A 16,953-nucleotide genomic window follows, 5' to 3' on the forward strand; every position below is an offset into this window, starting at 1 on the left:
TCAATGAACTTACAACAAACACCCTTCATAGAGGATAGAAACCAAATACCTCCCTTATGCCCCTGTGCCTCTACTATACCAACAGAGTGATACCCCAACCTTTCCCAAAATAATTTTAAATGCTGAAAAGGGGAGTGAGTTTCAACCACAATAAAGAAAACAGGTCTAAATTTCCTAACAAGTTCCTTACAATGCACCCGGGCTAACTTATTAGAAGCACCCCTAATATTCCAAACAATCATATTTAAACTATCCATAAATAATAGGGACAGAATAAATAAGAACATAAACTCTAAACAGAATCACCAACCTCAATAGGTGGTTTGTCCTGCGGTACTGGCACACTCTGATCCTCAATAATTGCCACCTTTGGACCCCCTGACACTGCACTTGCCATGCTTCCATCTACTAAGGTTTCTTCCGTTGTGCCACCATTTTTATCAACTGGCGAGTTCTGCAAGGAGGAAGGCCGAGGACGCTTCCGTAGAGAAATTCCACGACGTGCAGGAGTTCTGCGCGATGGAAATGGCGCAATTTCATGTTTTTCTTGCTTTCCCATCCTAATGCCAGTTGATTTGCCTCCATCACCATGCAAATTGGGCCTTGGAACCCTTCTCGAACCAAACTTGTGCTGCTTTCCATCTTGGTCCTTCAAACCTGATGACTGGCCCATTGTAAATTTTTTCTTTCTTAGAATAATTTAATTAGCAAAAATTCATCTTTCTTAGATAAAAATAATAATTTATTTATTTGTGGATAAATTTGTCAGTGTTCTAAACTTTTTACGGGAAAAAATTCCGTGAGACGTGAACTGTGTAGGGTGAGAGATGGCTACCTTGTCTCTGCAACTCCCTCTCTTCTCTCTGCTGAGAAGAGCCTCGAAAACGGTGAAACGCTTCCATTGCCGCTCATCCTCAACTCAACCGTTAAGTTCAACCGCCCAATCACGCGTATGGCACCCTCTTCGGAAGAAAAAAGTTGTTATGAGAGTTGGTTATGTCGGCACCAATTACCGAGGTTAGTTAGTTAGTCACATTCCTATCTTATAAGCGCCAAAATATTTTGTAACTGTTTTGACAATTTACTCTTGTAACAATTATGCGTCTACATATACCTTTGCTTCTCATGCTCCTTTTAATTTATATATTTCAGGCCTGCAAATGCAGCGAGATGAATGTTCACCACTATCAAGTATGATTCTTTTCACTTCTGAGCTATAATCATAATGTAACTGTATTTGTTGAGAAAAAAAAGGAAGAGAAAAGAAAAAGAATGCCAGTTCAGTATAGTTGCTCTTTGGAATGCCTATAACATGCTTGTAGAAATGCTGAAGCTGTTTGTGGGGCATGAAACTTACTTGGGAAAAAAAATGAATACTTTATAGGATTAGTACAAATTCTATATCTTCAATAAAAATAAAACTACATGGTCATAGAAATTGCTTGAGTGTGGATAAAGTATTCTCTGATTTGAACAATGTAGCCATTGAAAAGGAGCTGGAAACTGCTATATACAAGGCCGGTGGCATCCATGACAATAATTTCGGGAATCTGGAGAAGATTGCGTGGGCCAGAAGTAGCCGAACTGACAAAGGGGTAATTCGTGATCTTCGAGCTTTTTATTTATATTACTCATTTGCTCTCTACTCAGGATTCTTGGTGTGATGCTGCTAGGATGTGATTGGTTCTTGCTTTGTATTAGGTTCACTCTCTGGCAACAATGATATCCTTTAAAATGGAAATCCCAGAAAACCCTTGGGATGAAGATCCTTATGGTTTTTTGCTTGCAGATTATATTAACTATTATCTTCCTCGTGATATCAAAGTTTTTAGTATTTTGCCTGCGCAACGGTAAGACTTGAAACCAAGATCATTGATGTTCAATATTAACCTGAGTCGCTACTCCTCCTTTGTGCTGCTCTCTAATTATTTGTTTCGGTCTCTCGGAAATAGGAGTCTTGATCCGAGGGGGGACTGCATTTTGAGGAAGTATTCCTACCTCCTTCCTGCTGAAATTATCGGTATCAAAAGTCATTCTAGCAATGATGAAATTGATAACCATATATCAGAGTTCAATTATATTCTTAATGAATTTGAGGTGTGTTGTCTTCTAGTCTCCTTGCTGCCCTTTGTTTATTTCATTGTAAAATCAATACTCCTTTTAGTTCATGTTTATTGTATTGTTCCGTTCATTATTTATGAAAGTTTTTCTGATACTAGTTAATTTATGAGGATTCATACATGTTCTTTCACATCATTTGTTCTTGTACCTAAATCTGAGTGCACTCAAAATTCAAAATAGTAACTAAGATGTGATCTCTTATCAATAATATGCTTTTTCATTATCTATTTCTTTTCAAAAATAAATAAATAAATTACAGACCCAGCATGCTAGAATTTTTATGGTCAACATTCTTTCTCTGATGATTGTGGACCTAGTTAGGATGACTCTGTTATCCTTCATGATGATGTCAGTTACAAGCTATGGTTTCCTTCATAGGGGGAGCATCCTTTCCATAACTATACAGCTAGGTCCAAATACAGAAAAAAGTTCCCACATAGGCAATCATTGTCAACAAGTGCAAGTTTAACAGCCTCCGAGTCAGAAAATGAGGATATTGATGAGGAAGTCACTGGCATTATTGATAAGAGTGGAAATGGTTCACATGATCAACATCCTCAATCAGTTATTCTTGCAAAATGGTTATATGAACCTGAGGAAGCAGATAGATTAAGTTCTTCCCATTTCAGAAAAGTTTTTCAGTGTTCTTGTGGCAAGCTAGAAAAATCGCTAGGATATAGTTACATCGAGATATCCATACAGGGAGAGTCCTTTATGTTGCATCAGGTAAATCTTTTCCTACACTATTATGTAAATTTTTCTTATCCTTGGAGATTTAGTGCTGGATTTCTTCAGATTTTCATAGTACAAAAACATGAGGTGCATGAGTATGCACATATTAAATAACAAGCTGATATGCACATTTTCTTTAGAAAACTTTTACGGTTGATTTGATACATTATTATGTGAAATTGTAAATAAACTTCACATTAACAACAAATCATATATTACGATAAATGTAATTTTTAAGGATGTATTCTAAAAGTCAAACATTTTTAATGATATGTCAATGTATGATTAAATAACTGCAAATAAATTTTATATTGAAAAATGCATTGAAATTAAATCTGACCATTTATGAATCAATTATATTTAAGAAAATTATCTCAATCAATACCCTAAACAACTAACTATAATACTTATTGTTCTAGACTTCTAGTTGAGTTTATTTCCTATCTGGAAATATCAATCACTTTATATTAATACTTTAATGTGCATGTTCATATTGTGTAAGCTAGTGAATTTATGTACAATAACAATACCTTGGAATATACATTCTCTATCTATTTTCTTAGCAATGTCCTGTTTTCAGCCATGACTAGTTCAACCATCCAATCTAGAACTTTTTAATACTAACTATTTGCATTGTGATCTTGTTTCCTGCTTTGCTTGAGATGAATGATTTTGGTTGAATTTGTTGCTTTGCTTCACATGCATCATAATAAGAAAATTTATTATGTTGTGACCAGATAAGAAAAATGCTTGGGACAGCTGTGGCGGTAAAACGCAGGTTACTCCCCAGAGACATTCTAATGCTTTCTCTCACAAAGTTCTCCCGGATTATTCTGCCGCTTGCACCATCAGAAGTTCTGATTTTAAGGGGAAACAAATTCGCTGTAAGAAAAAGACCAGGATACACAAGGCCTGAAATGCTGAAATTAGTTCAATCAGAGCAAATCAATAAGGCAGTTGAAGAATTCTATACATCAGTTATGTTACCTGAAGTCTCCCAATTTTTGGACCCGTCAAAACCTCCTTGGAAAGAATGGGTTGAGTTATTGGATGCTAACACAGGCATACCGAACAATCAGTTGGACAACGTCAAGAATGGTTGGAAATCGTGGAAAGAAAAATTAGAAAGTAAAAGGTGATGAATGCTATTCTCCTGTTATCAGCTTTTTCTCATTTTTGGCATCTAACATGCCTCTTAGTTGAAGCTTCCATTGGCTAGCACTTTCATACAGCTGCACTAGATTTTTCAATTGTGATTTTTGCAACAAGAACACAAGTGCACCTGTATGCAATGGACTGTGAAGTATAATAGAGTAGTAGAAGAGAATAAGGATAGAATAGGAAATTCAAAAGGAAAAGAGATAGAGTAGTTTGTTAAGGGTTTGTTATAACTGTTTTTGATATCAGCAGTTATGTTAGTTGGCTGTTGCCTCTTTTAGATATTTTCACATTTTCTATATATACAGAGGTGAACTTCAGTGTTGTATACATATGAGTGATATCCAAATACAGAAACATATGCATTCAGTCTTTTTCATTTTCTTTCTTCTTCTACTGTTCATTTTACTTTTCTTGATTTCTTGATCAACTTCTACAAATCCTTTCATGGTATCAAGAGCTTGAGCTTAAGATGTAAAGATCCATGGCTTCCTCTGCTACCAGCACGCCTGAAGCTACCAACAATTCTAATACATCAAACACTCTACTTCCCTCAACAACCGTTTAATCCAATCGGGGACAAGCCCAGTGAAAACAACCGCCGGACATGGCAACAGCAATCCTTTGCTGCATTCGTGGATTTGGATGAAGATTGAGGATTATTTCTCAAAATCAATAAAATGTAAAATCAAGCAACTCAAATCTCAATTGAAGTTTATCAAGAGGGTCTTTCAGCTTCAGAGTACATTTTCAAGGACAATGCTGGCTCAAATAGCAATGTTGTGAAGAATTTGGCTTAAATGGATGGCCATTGAATAGTTGAATACCCATGAAAATGATTCCTCAGGAATCCATCAAGTGCCATATGACAACTTCATGGGCTAGTTAAAGAAACATCAATTCAGGTTCCACAAGCTGCTTCAAATCAGGGACAGACATAGGAGGGGCGAATGGCGGCCTCGGCCCCCCCAACTTATTTTTTTAATAGTAATAAGTTATCATGTGTAATTTAATTTTTTTTTAAAAAATATTTAGTATTTATTCTAATATAAATAAAAGTTCAGTCTAATTTAAATATTAATAATTTTTAATATCTAAAAAATAAGTAACAATATTAAAAAATCTGAAAAAGATATTATTACTAATATTTTTTAATTAAATAAAAATTTTTAAATCTCATAAAAGTGAATTATTTTTCTTCTTGTGGCCGTTTTTTTTATTCGTTTGGTATTAATTCTCTCTGTTTCAACTGCTACAATTAAGAGATCTTTTTCAATTATGAATATTGTGAAAAATAACTTAGAAACAAAATAAAAGATGAATTTCTTGCTAATTGTCTTTTAATTATATTGAAAAGAAAATTGTTGAAAATTTTGACACAAATTCTATTATCGGTGAATTTTATGATACGAAGAATCGACCACTTTGTTAGTAAAAAGTATACACATATTTTTTTTACTTTAAAATATATTATCTATCCGTATATTTTTATAATACATCTTATATTATATAATTTTTTTTACATAATTTTTAATATTATATGTGTTATTGGCCCCCTCATAATATCATTTCTGGATCCGTCCCTGGCTTCAATAATATCTTTTATTGGAGATGGGGGAGGCTTCTAGTTGCTTTCAGCCACAATGATAACACGGCACAATATCGATTCTGTATATGTATTTTTGTTCATGTATGTTTCTAAATATTTTGTCTTTGATTAGAGAGCTCAATTATTTTTAAGTAAATGACTAAATTTGATATAAATTCTGTATTTCTGTTGATGTATTTTCGTTCAGAATGGCTGCGTAAATGAAAAATAATTCATACTATTATCTTTTATGTGTCAAAAAATATTTTAGTATATTTTGTTTTTATTGACAGTGAAAATAAATGGAATTTACTTTAATCCATTTTTGCTGGCTCAATATGCAAAAATGAGTAATATACGTAAATGCGTAATTTGCTTCCATTTTAAATAAATTGGTGAATAAAGTAAAGTATTCATTTTATTTAAATAGAAAAATGCTTATAATGGATGATGATATGAATTATTAAATATAAAATAAATATTATAATATTATATTATCTATCTATCTATTATCTATCTATCTATTATATAATAAGAATGTAGTAGATGGTCTTTGATCGATAAATCCTATGCTCGACAAGTGTTTATCCTAATTGCATGACAAGTGTCACAAAACACCATGAATCACAAGAGTACTGCATCCCAGCGCAAAGCAATGGGGCGGGAATTTGAATCAAATTCAAATTTAAATCTATTTTGTTCCAACTGTGCTCTTAGCTTCTTATATATCTTAGTTTGTTCTCATTTGTCGTACGAAAATTTAAAAAATGAGATGTCAACAAATTTTTTTGACGATAAGAGAAGATGAGAGACAAAGCTGCAAGTATTGGAAGGGGGAGTAGTTGGCGCCGGAAGGGAAAGACTTGCTCCGGCGACATTGCAGAAAAGAAGAAAACACGACGGTGAAGGAAGAAAGCACGACGGAAGAAGGAGAAGAGGGTGGCGACAAGGGCAATGGTCACAAAGAAGGAGGCTAAATCCACAGAGAAAGGAAGAGGAATGAGGCGACGGTGGTAATGGAGGCCATCGCTGCTGTTGGATCCGTAGAACTGCGTCCACCGCAGAACGGCGTCGCAGCCGTTCCTTTCCCGGCGGTTGTTGGAAATGAAGGATGGTTGGTTCTCTCCATTACACACTTTTTTTGTTGTTTGATTTATTTTTTTTAGATTTTTTTTTTATAATTATTGAAATACAGCGTCTTGAGAAAAATGTTAACGAAGTTTATACTAGCGTTAAGAGATTTTCTCACATTGTCAATGATTTTGTTTGATTTTCTTCTTTTTTGTTTTGGTGATATAAGCTTCAGGTTTCCATCAAGCTGGCCTGTGACTCGGTTTTTAATAAACTAAAAATTGGAAATTATAAAGGATACTCATACACATGATTGATCGATGGTGAGGAATCGGCGCTAGAGAGAGTGATGCGAAGTGCGACGGCGACGCACACGAAGTATGTAGAACGACGACCCAATCCCCACTGTTCTGATTCGAACCGCTTTGCCCAGGAAAGGCTGTAACTCCCTACCACACAAAGCTTTATGCTTAAACCGTAAAACAGAGGTGGTGTGGTATTACGACCTTTAAAAATAAAATATATACATAATAATATTGAAAATGATACAATATACGAGGAGCCTTTGAAAAACGGATAAAGCAAAATCGCAAAATAAAAAGCGCAACACTCAGAATTAAGGATTACTTGCGTGCGAAGAAAACTAAAGTTTATAAGCACAAATAAACAGAAAACATGATTAGAAGGTCAAGAAAACAAGATAACAAGCCTCCGACTCAATCTGCAAAGCTAAAGCTGGTCAGAGAATATTTATATACAAAATATACAACCTTTAACCCAAAGATACATGTTTAAAAACCCTAGTTCTCCATAAAGCCTCTAAGAGGCACCAAATCTTAACACCAAATCTTTCCACCTTTCTTCCGTTCCTTCATCTCCGGTAAATTTGCATAGACAGACAAATAGACAAATCCAAAGAGTTTGATCGTGTCGCGTACAGTGGTCGCTCTGTGCAGAATCAGTAAAATGCCGAATGCTGCAGAATTTTCAGTTTTGCCCTCCGAACTTCCGACGCGCATACCTTTTTTGTTTTAAAATATTTTTCATCTGTTCTTCAAACGGCGTAGACTTCACGGACCCAATTTTCATATGAAATAAGTTTGAAACCATTTGGGAGGTCTGGAAGCCAAGTTATGGCTCGTCAAAGTCGGCCAAAAATCAGTTTTACACAAAAAAAACTTCAAACCTCAATTTCATTAAAACCAATCTCAAACCAAGCCTCTATACCAGCATTCAGCTCAGCCACATACCAAAGCATACCAACACAGCACCAAATTCCTCATTACACAATTTCAACCTAAATTCCTCATTTTACATCAACAATATTTCACCCACTTATATATATATATATATATATATATATATATATATATATATATATATATATATATATATATACACAACCAACCTATCCTATAGTCCTCTAACCTAAGTTTTCACAGAATATTATATATTAAATACGTAAAACCTAAACTATACCTTGGCCGATTTTCACATATTGTCCAAGGCAAATCACCAAAGCCAAAAACAGCCCCACAAGTCCAAAATCACCAAAGCATTGACACTAATCCTCCACCAAGCCTCCAATGCCCAAAATCAAGTTCCAATATATGTATATACACTTAAGTTCACATTTTTCACATATCCATATACAAAATTCAATAACCACACACTAATTCAATGAATTCACTAGGGTTAATAATCCTTACCATACCCACGGACCAAACGAACCAAACCCAATATGTTCCGCAAGCTAAATCGAACCTAGAATACCAAAATCAACAAAATTTCAATATAGATACTCACCAAATTTTGAAATTCAAGGGGTAGAGAAACTGGAGTGAGAGTGAAGCTTACCTATAAAATTATTTCGATAGATTCGTAGAGCTCGACGCGGTGATCGCGTGACCGCAAACGGTGCGGCGATCGGAGCTCGGAGTGAGGAGATATGGAAGTTGGAAGGTGATGTTAGGGTTTTGTTTTTCTTCTTCTCTTCTCTAACAATGTGCAGCGTGAATGAGGGGAGAAGGGGAAGGGAAACTGTGTTTTGTTTAAGTGTGATGGGTTGGATTGGGCCTTGAGCCCATTTTGGGCCCGGTTCACTTGATTCGATTCGTTTGGTCCAATCTTAGACCAAATTCTTTAAAATTAGTGTCAAAATTCTTATTTTAATTAGCTCTATCCTATTTTACTATAAAATTCATATTTTTAATTTCTTTTATTAAAAGTTAATTTATTAATTAATTATTTGTTAATTTTACGGGGTTTACAAAGGCCAAGTCGTGCAGTGGCACACTCCACCCCAAATGACTTCAAGCTTAAATACGGTGAGATTGGTTAAGTTTCTTTGCTCAATGTTTTTCACTAATCTTTTTATGTTTCTAGTGTGTAGGTATGACCAGTTAAAGATTTTGGACCTTTTTGGAAACACTGATTTGGGGTGTAATCTCTAATGTAAGTTACCATTTTTGAGTAGCACAATTTAAGTTTCAAAGGCAAAAACAGTGCTACTAATGCTACTAATTTAGATTCTGTCCAACTATTTACTTATAGCTTAAAATTATTTCGTTGTTATCAGTTTTTTCCAATCTTTTCTTCTCCTCAATCTTGCATTATAATACTGGAGCAGTAGTATTTTAGGGATGTAAATTTTACTTAAATTCTATATAAACCCAGGCAAATTGAAAAAGCTTCATTTCATAAATGATATTGTAACCTACATTATTCTCTTTGTTTTTTGTAGTAGCACAGGTTCTGTTAACAATTCACATACTCAAAGACGAGGTAATGCAGTTATTTGATTTGGTGTTTTTATTCTTTGTATTTTTACTTTTGCTTTTTCGAAGACAAATAAAGAAGTATCTCAGTGGTGCACCAAGCTAATAATCCTTTTTGCATTTGTAATATTATAAAGAAGTCATCAGCAGAGGAGCTTTCAATACTATGAAAAATAGATGCTATGAAGGAGTCACACATTCCTGCTTCCTTGGATTAGTAAGTTCTATGATTTAACTGTACCAATGCATCCATAAATTATATGAATAGCATGTGCACCAATAGGGCTCGCTGATTAAAATGAATTTGAGTTGCAGCTTAATACATTGCAATATATGAGGATAGATTTTGATGAGTTTTGCTGTTATTACTTGACCAGTGGGAGCAACATGCACGGTGTGCCTTTGAACATTTTGAAAAGGATGCAAACAGCTCTATAATCATTGAGGGAACTAGCTTTGGTATGCTTAATTTGACCATGGTCATAGCTTATGCATACATATCTTTATACAAATAATATGAACATGCTAATAATTTTACAAGTCATAATATTTACTGTATTCAAAATATTTACAAGTTATACAAAAAATGCTTGATAGAGGAGGACAAACAATTTCTTTTGTGAAGCTTATCACTATGATGCAAAATTTTAAAGTGGGTATAATATCTTATTTTATATTTTATTTATTTAATGTTTGGACAGTAATATGATTACACACTTTAATTGGTTTGCATTCGAGGAGGACATAATTGACCAGATTGGAACAAATAATATAGTTAGCATGAACAAATTTTTATGTAAAATCAGTTTGAATATATTGATGTTGAAATTTGACTGAATACATGGACTATTTTTTGGTTGCTTTTGAGGTGCTTGGTTAGTTGCCATTTATTCAATATCAAACTTTGTATATTATGATGATTATTTTGCACTACAACAGATCAGGATATACAGAGCTTCATGATATGGCTGCTTTGGTTGGTGAAATTGCATCTCAAGAAGTCATCAAGGCTTTTATTCTCGCTCAGCTTATATAACTTTATTACATGCTTTTCTTTAAGGTTATTTGCTTCTAAAGATAATATTTTCTATATGAATTTATAGATACTACTCTTAGTCCAGTCATTTTTTGAGTTTTAACAAACTTACAGCTTAGGAATGTTCAGATAAGAGAGATGTCAAAATATGTGCTTAAAACAAAGTCAACAAAACATGGCCATTTGTTATACCTTTTTTTGTTTTTAACAAAACATGGTCCTTCTTCTTGCCTCTTAAGACTTTAGAGTGGATAAGCTTTTATTACCTTTGCTTTCCCTAAGAAAGATCTTTTTTTTGAAGGGATTTGTAATTGTAAACATTGCCACCAATATGGCAGCTTGACACATGCATGGTAATCTAAGCATATTTTCATTAGTAGCCACTTTTGTTTTTTAATAACTATTTTAAAATAGCAAAACTATACAAATTTCATTGTTTTCCATTTCAAACTGATGGAGAAATGAAAATGGCACAGCAAAGAATAAAAGAGATGTTATTTTAAAGATGTTAACTATTATACAAATGACAACATTCTCAATTAATTTTTCAGCATTTCTGTTTTCAAGCTTTTGTAATAGAAAAATGAAAAACAAATTGACATCTTTTAAGATTGTAAGGTTCGCCTAAGACGTCATAAGGATGCTTCTTGCTTCTATTTATTGTTGAGTGAAAAACTTTTTGTAGAAGGGATCCTGCTCCATCTATTTTCTCTTAATGCTCTCTCTTAATGTGAAAAAAATTTCGGTATAAGGATGTTCTCTGTTGCATGATTAATATATGTTATGTGATTGTTCTTTAAAGTTATTACTTCCTCTCTCTTTTTTTTTTTTTTTTTTTTTTGCATCTGAATAAGGTTCTTAAGATTTCTTCCGTTAATTACTATCTTTCAAGTGCTCTTTGAAATTAATGTTTCTAAAATTGTATATATTTCACTCTAGGCACCTTTAGTGATGCTAATACAAAAGGTGATGGAATGATTGATCAAGATGAGTGAAAAACATTTGTGTCTAAACATCCATTCTTGAACATGATTACCATATCTAATGTTAATATAAGCTCCTCTCCATGGAATCATTTAATTCTTCATCCTTCCTTTTTCCAAAAGAAAAAACAGTGATCAAGAACAGGTTTTATTATTTGATTCTATGATTTTAGAATTTGTGTTTGATAAGCCAGGGTTCTATTGTTATGAGATGTGAGGTTGAAAGAAAAGGAGTAAGATTCTAAAGAACGCTATCCTTATTAGTTTTTCTATGGCCATCGCATTTTTCATTAGTTACATAATTGAACAGTATCCAAAACATAAATTGGTACTTGATTGGGTTGTAACATGAAGGACAATTCAGTAGCAAAGTGTTAGGGAAGTAATTATTGGTTTGAAAGATGCATTTCTATATTATCGTCCATACAAAGGAGTTGGCATGTGATGTTGTATGATTATCATCTTAGGATTCAACTTTGCTATTTTCATTTTTTCTTTATTCTATTAGGATGCCTCCTAAAAATTAATACATATTTCTATATTTATCTCAAGTGGGTGTTGAATTATCATAGGAAGGAAGAAACTATTTGTGTAGGAACTAAATGGACCATACCATTTAGTATGATAGTAAATAAATGACAATTTGTGTATGTAGTATTGAATACCAATTTCTTTGTGCTTCCATACCATTTGCACATGAATATCTTAGCAACTGGTGCCAAATATGCTTCATTGAAAATGTATAAATACTCTTATATAATATATATAATTTATAGAATAATTGGAGTCTAAGGCATTTGATGTAAGTATTTCTGCTACTTTTTAATTGCTATATTGATTAAATTTTAGTATTCTAAAATCTTAAGCTAAACAAATGAATTCAATCATATAAAAGAAACAATGCACTAACATTATTTAATCTAAAAAAGTGATATTATTCTTACTCTTTTGTTACTATTTTCTATAAATTAGCATTCAATCTAAAACACATGATTATTACTTGATCATATTTCAGTTATATAAACAATACTCACCAAATAAAGGAATGCTGGAAAATTTTATGAATGAAACTCATGAGAAATTGAAGGTTAGTTCATTTGCTTTTGTTTTAATTTCGCCATTGATAAGTATCTTTGTAAAGGGATAGGTTGTATTGGTTAGTGTAATTTGAACTTACTATTCTTATTAATTCATATGTTTCTTTGCTAATATTTTTGGATTTAATTTTTTCGTTCTGTTTGAACTTAGTTATTGCTTCTTTTTTCTTTTTTATTTTTCTTTGGTGTTTAAAGTATTTTTTGATATAAAATTTATTTGATTTCTTTGCTTAGAAGATTTCCCAGGCTATTTCTTGCATGCATGTTAGTAGTAATTATTTAATAACCCTTCTTAATGTCCAAATCAAAGAGTTTAAGTAATTTATATACTGTCTTCTGTAAATTTTGATTCTAACTGGTTTAATATTTTTTGTCCATCAAATTTATAGTCTTTCACTTTTTTTAATCTGATATGAAATTTATTTTATTACTTTGCTTTTTGGTCTCCCTAGCAAAAAAGAACAAGAGGGGAAGTTGGATGAATTTTTGTGGTTTCGAAACCTGAGATCAAGATTTTTCTTATTTGGTTACTCTAAATGGATTTAATTTGATACTCCACTTGTCCAAACAAAAGTATCAAAGAACATCCTGTGTTTTGGTTTTCTTTTGATTTTAATACTTTCTCTTTTATTAAAATGCCTATTGCTACTCAAGAAAATGAGAATTTACGTTCAAAAATTTTTTAATCACTGGACAAAATACAGGTTTTAAAATTATGAAGTGCAGAGTATGGAGGAGGACAACAACTTAAGAGTCATTTGTTTTACGGCGAAGGATTTTAGTCTGGATCACTTTTTGTAGGTAAGTTCAAGTTTCGCCGGTTCTGTTTATTTTTTAAAGATTAGCTTTTAGGATTTGCTTTTTGGCTTCGCTCATTTTGATTTTTTCTAACTTTGTTTTGTTCCAATATTAAAAGGTTAGTTCGTGTGTATGGAATGTTCACTATTTTTTGTTTATATTTCCTAAAAGAATTTAGTATATTATTTTTCACAATTCAGGAATTACATTGGATAAGTTCTGTAGGTCTGGGATTCAGAGATGCATGTGTCAGATGTAGATTAGATGAAATGTTATTGTGTTTCTTTTTTATTTCACCTTTTGTTTATGTATTTTTGGCATCTGAAACATGTATTGTGGAAGCATTTTTATGAGGTGACATTTTACTTGATATCAGTTTTTATTGGTTTAAAGTTGATTGAGTTAAGTTATTGCAGCGTATTAGGCATTAGTAATTGATCTATAAATTTATTAATATTTGATGTTTATAACCAATTTGAATCTAAGAAAATAATCTCATTTCATATTATAAGTATTAGAACTAATAAAAATGAGATAGATAATTGGGTATTAGGTAAGAGAGATGTTATATTTTTGCTTCATTTACGTTTAATTTTGAGATTGAGTTACTATCTTTTATTGGATTTAATGAGCTTAATTTTAACACTTTTAAATTGTTAACTTGGATGTGTGTGTATGTTTTAGCTATCCTTAAACCTGTTGGGCTTGATTTTCACATGATCTGTTGTATTATTGGTTGTTATTTGATTTTATTGTTTTTGACTATATGTGCCCAATTGATTATGTTGTACGAGCGTATAACTCATATAACTTTTAGATAATTAAATACTATTATTTTCATAATTAATTTTTTTCCATTCCTATGCTGAGGGTTTTTTTTTATTACTTGATAATTGATTTTTGTTCTTTTTTAGATCTATATTTCAATTTGTGGCTATTCTTTTTGGTATATTAATTTTTTGTAACAAAAATGATTTTAATGAAGTGGTAGTTTATTTGAAATTGCTGTGAACATTTTTTAGATTTTTTTAGAATTTTTTTATTGTTGTCAAATCTTTTTAATAGACAAAAAATTGACATATTCACATGATACAGTTGAAATAATTTTAGACAGAAAAATTACAAAGATAATGCAAGTTGTTGTTTTACTGAATGCGATGTTGTTATATAACTATTGACGCATGTTTATCTATTGGAATTCACTTAGTTTCATATGTGTCTATGCGAGAGTAAGTAGGTGATTAGCATCTTATTCTTCATATGAAATTTTACTACTTTTTATTCTTTTATTTTAATTTATTAATAATTTTTTTTAATTCCTGTATTCTTTACAAAACTATTCTTTACGAAAAAGATAAATTGTGCAACTTGCAAGAAGTTCATTTTTTGTACACTTATGACAATATGTTTAGGCTTTATAAGATGCATTACCTATTTTGATTTGTCACTACTCGATCCTTACAAATTTTGTTATCTATTTTTGCTACCTATTACCATACCATTTTTATAACTTTAGTTGCTATGTTTCTTCAAAGTTTTAGATAGCCGCTCATTTTTAAATAATGGAAAATATATTCATATCATAGGATAAATAATTATTTTTGTGATATTATTTTAAGTTATATTGGATTTGAGCAACTTCCAGTGAAATATAGAGAGCTAAGCAACCATGAAAAATTTGGAACTATGAATGTTGTTACTAAGTGTCCCGTTAGTAAAGTGGGTCTCTTACATTGTTATTGTCCTTTCTATATTTTGTTCAATTTTTCATTTAAAACATAAGAATCCAAAGTATTGTACCATTGGAATGTGTAATATCTCTTAACTTAGGATTTTTCTTTTCTCAATACTTTTATGTTCAAACATCTTATGTGAAACTAAATAAACCTTCTTTAAATTTAAAATAAAATCATATTTATGACATTTAAATTGACATTTCATTTTAATATCAAATAGTTGACTCAAATAAATACTAATTTAAATTTGCGATTGAGAAAGACTTAAATTATATTTGTTTTATTACATTTGCGTTTTGATAAGGTATTACTCTTTAAAAGATAATATCTCAATTTTATTATTTTCTAATACAGATACATTGTTTTATATTATGAAGTAGAACAATTAAAAAGAAATGTCTATATCACATAAGAATTTGTCTCTTTTATGTTATTTTATCAATTACTCTAATAAAAAAGTGCATATCTCAATTGTTATTCTTTATCATCTTTTTCATAAAATTGACACTCTTACTAAGTTTCTTTTTGCCTATGACTTTAAGTGATGTAAAACTAATGCTCTAGTGGAATAATTTTACTTCTTTATCATGCTCTAAAATAATTATGAATCATACTTATAGATCATCAATCTAATTAATATAATAACTTAAAATTTCATTAAAGATTACTTAACTTCAAATAAATAGCGTGAGTATACTCCTATTTTAGGTTGGTAAAATAAATAAATAATTAAATTTTATTTAACTCACAAAATACTTACCAAATAATAGTAATAAAAAAGATTAACTATAACATAAGTAGAGACTCGAAAAATATAATAAGATTACATCGTATTAAAATTATTTATTTTTTACTATTTTGCTATTTTTTTATAATTAATATTTTTTGTTATTAATAATAATAATCTTTTTTATAGAATAAAAAAATGATATCTGTAACAGTCCAGACCACCCGCTAGTATGATATTGTCCGCTTTGGCATACAAGGCCTCACAGTTTTGTCCCACACCCACTCATCAAAACGCGTCATACTAGGGAGAGGTATCCACACCCTTATAAGGCATGCTTCGTTCCCCTCTCCAACCGATATGGGACCTTACAATCCACCCCCTAAGGGAGCCCAACGCCCTCGTTGGCACATCGATTCCTATTATTATTATTATTATTTATGTCAACAATATTTTATGTAGTAAGGTATATTATTTACAGGCCTGCTACACATACAAGCAAAAACGAGTTACAAGCTTTACAAGTTTGGCCCAGCCCAAAAAGAATTCACGCGCATGAAGAGGGATTGAATGGAGCGTAACATTCATGCGCTCCCACTCAAAACGGTTACGTTCTCTTCGAGTAATGGCAGACTCTTCCACTTCTTCCACTTCTCAAAGCAATTCGAAGAAAACGCAACCCTTCTGTTTTCGAGCGAAAATCGAAAATCAAAATATACAACTCGTCGCTAACCTTCGAAACCTCCATCAACACACCATCAAACTCTCCATCAAGAATCTCCAGCGAAAACAAAGCAACAATACTCAAGGTACGTTACATGACGATTCCTGTATATTTTCCAGATTACGAACTAGGTTTTACTTTTCTTCTACGTTGTTGTTCTAGGGTTTACTGTTATTCTTGCTTCTTTGTTACACTGTTCTTCTATGTTGTTGTTCTAGGTTCTCCTGTTATTCTTGTTGTTCTAGATCTTCTGGTAACTGACTTTTGGGGGTATATTCTGTAGATTGGGGGGTGTATATTGCTTGACCTTGTAATGTTGCTTGATATTGAAGCATGTATGAGTGATACCTGACTGATGTATATGGATGTATCTGAATCATATCTATGGGTGTGTCTCACTGTTAT

At 31.9% G+C, this 16,953-nt stretch overlaps 1 protein-coding gene across 1 annotated transcript; it reads left to right on the forward strand.

Annotated features, from left to right (window-relative positions):
- The first annotated feature begins 769 nt into the window (after nucleotides 1–769).
- Nucleotides 770–5,080, forward strand: LOC107626996 (putative tRNA pseudouridine synthase). The gene is made up of 8 exons (XM_088503520.1): nucleotides 770–1,017; nucleotides 1,153–1,191; nucleotides 1,483–1,595; nucleotides 1,702–1,850; nucleotides 1,953–2,097; nucleotides 2,500–2,847; nucleotides 3,591–3,988; nucleotides 4,470–5,080. Exons 1-8 carry the CDS (start codon nucleotides 828–830, stop codon nucleotides 4,474–4,476), a joined length of 1,389 nt encoding a protein of 462 aa, XP_088359646.1. The 5' UTR covers nucleotides 770–827; the 3' UTR covers nucleotides 4,477–5,080.
- The last annotated feature ends 11,873 nt before the right edge of the window (nucleotides 5,081–16,953 follow it).

The sequence above is a fragment of the Arachis ipaensis genome, chromosome B2, assembly GCF_059453495.1.
Source record: "Arachis ipaensis isolate K30076 ecotype BB chromosome B2, ASM5945349v1, whole genome shotgun sequence".
Lineage (NCBI taxonomy): Eukaryota > Viridiplantae > Streptophyta > Magnoliopsida > Fabales > Fabaceae > Arachis > Arachis ipaensis.

What these genes read in the sequence shown, in the direction of transcription:
- LOC107626996 (XM_088503520.1), top strand. Translation starts at nt 828, where the DNA reads ATGGCTACCTTGTCTCTGCAACTCCCTCTCTTCTCTCTGCTGAGAAGA. An exon ending in TGTCGGCACCAATTACCGAG is followed by an intron (nt 1,018 to 1,152) that starts GTTAGTTAGTTA and finishes TATATATTTCAG; the next exon opens with GCCTGCAAATGCAGCGAGAT. An exon ending in TGAATGTTCACCACTATCAA is followed by an intron (nt 1,192 to 1,482) that starts GTATGATTCTTT and finishes TGAACAATGTAG; the next exon opens with CCATTGAAAAGGAGCTGGAA.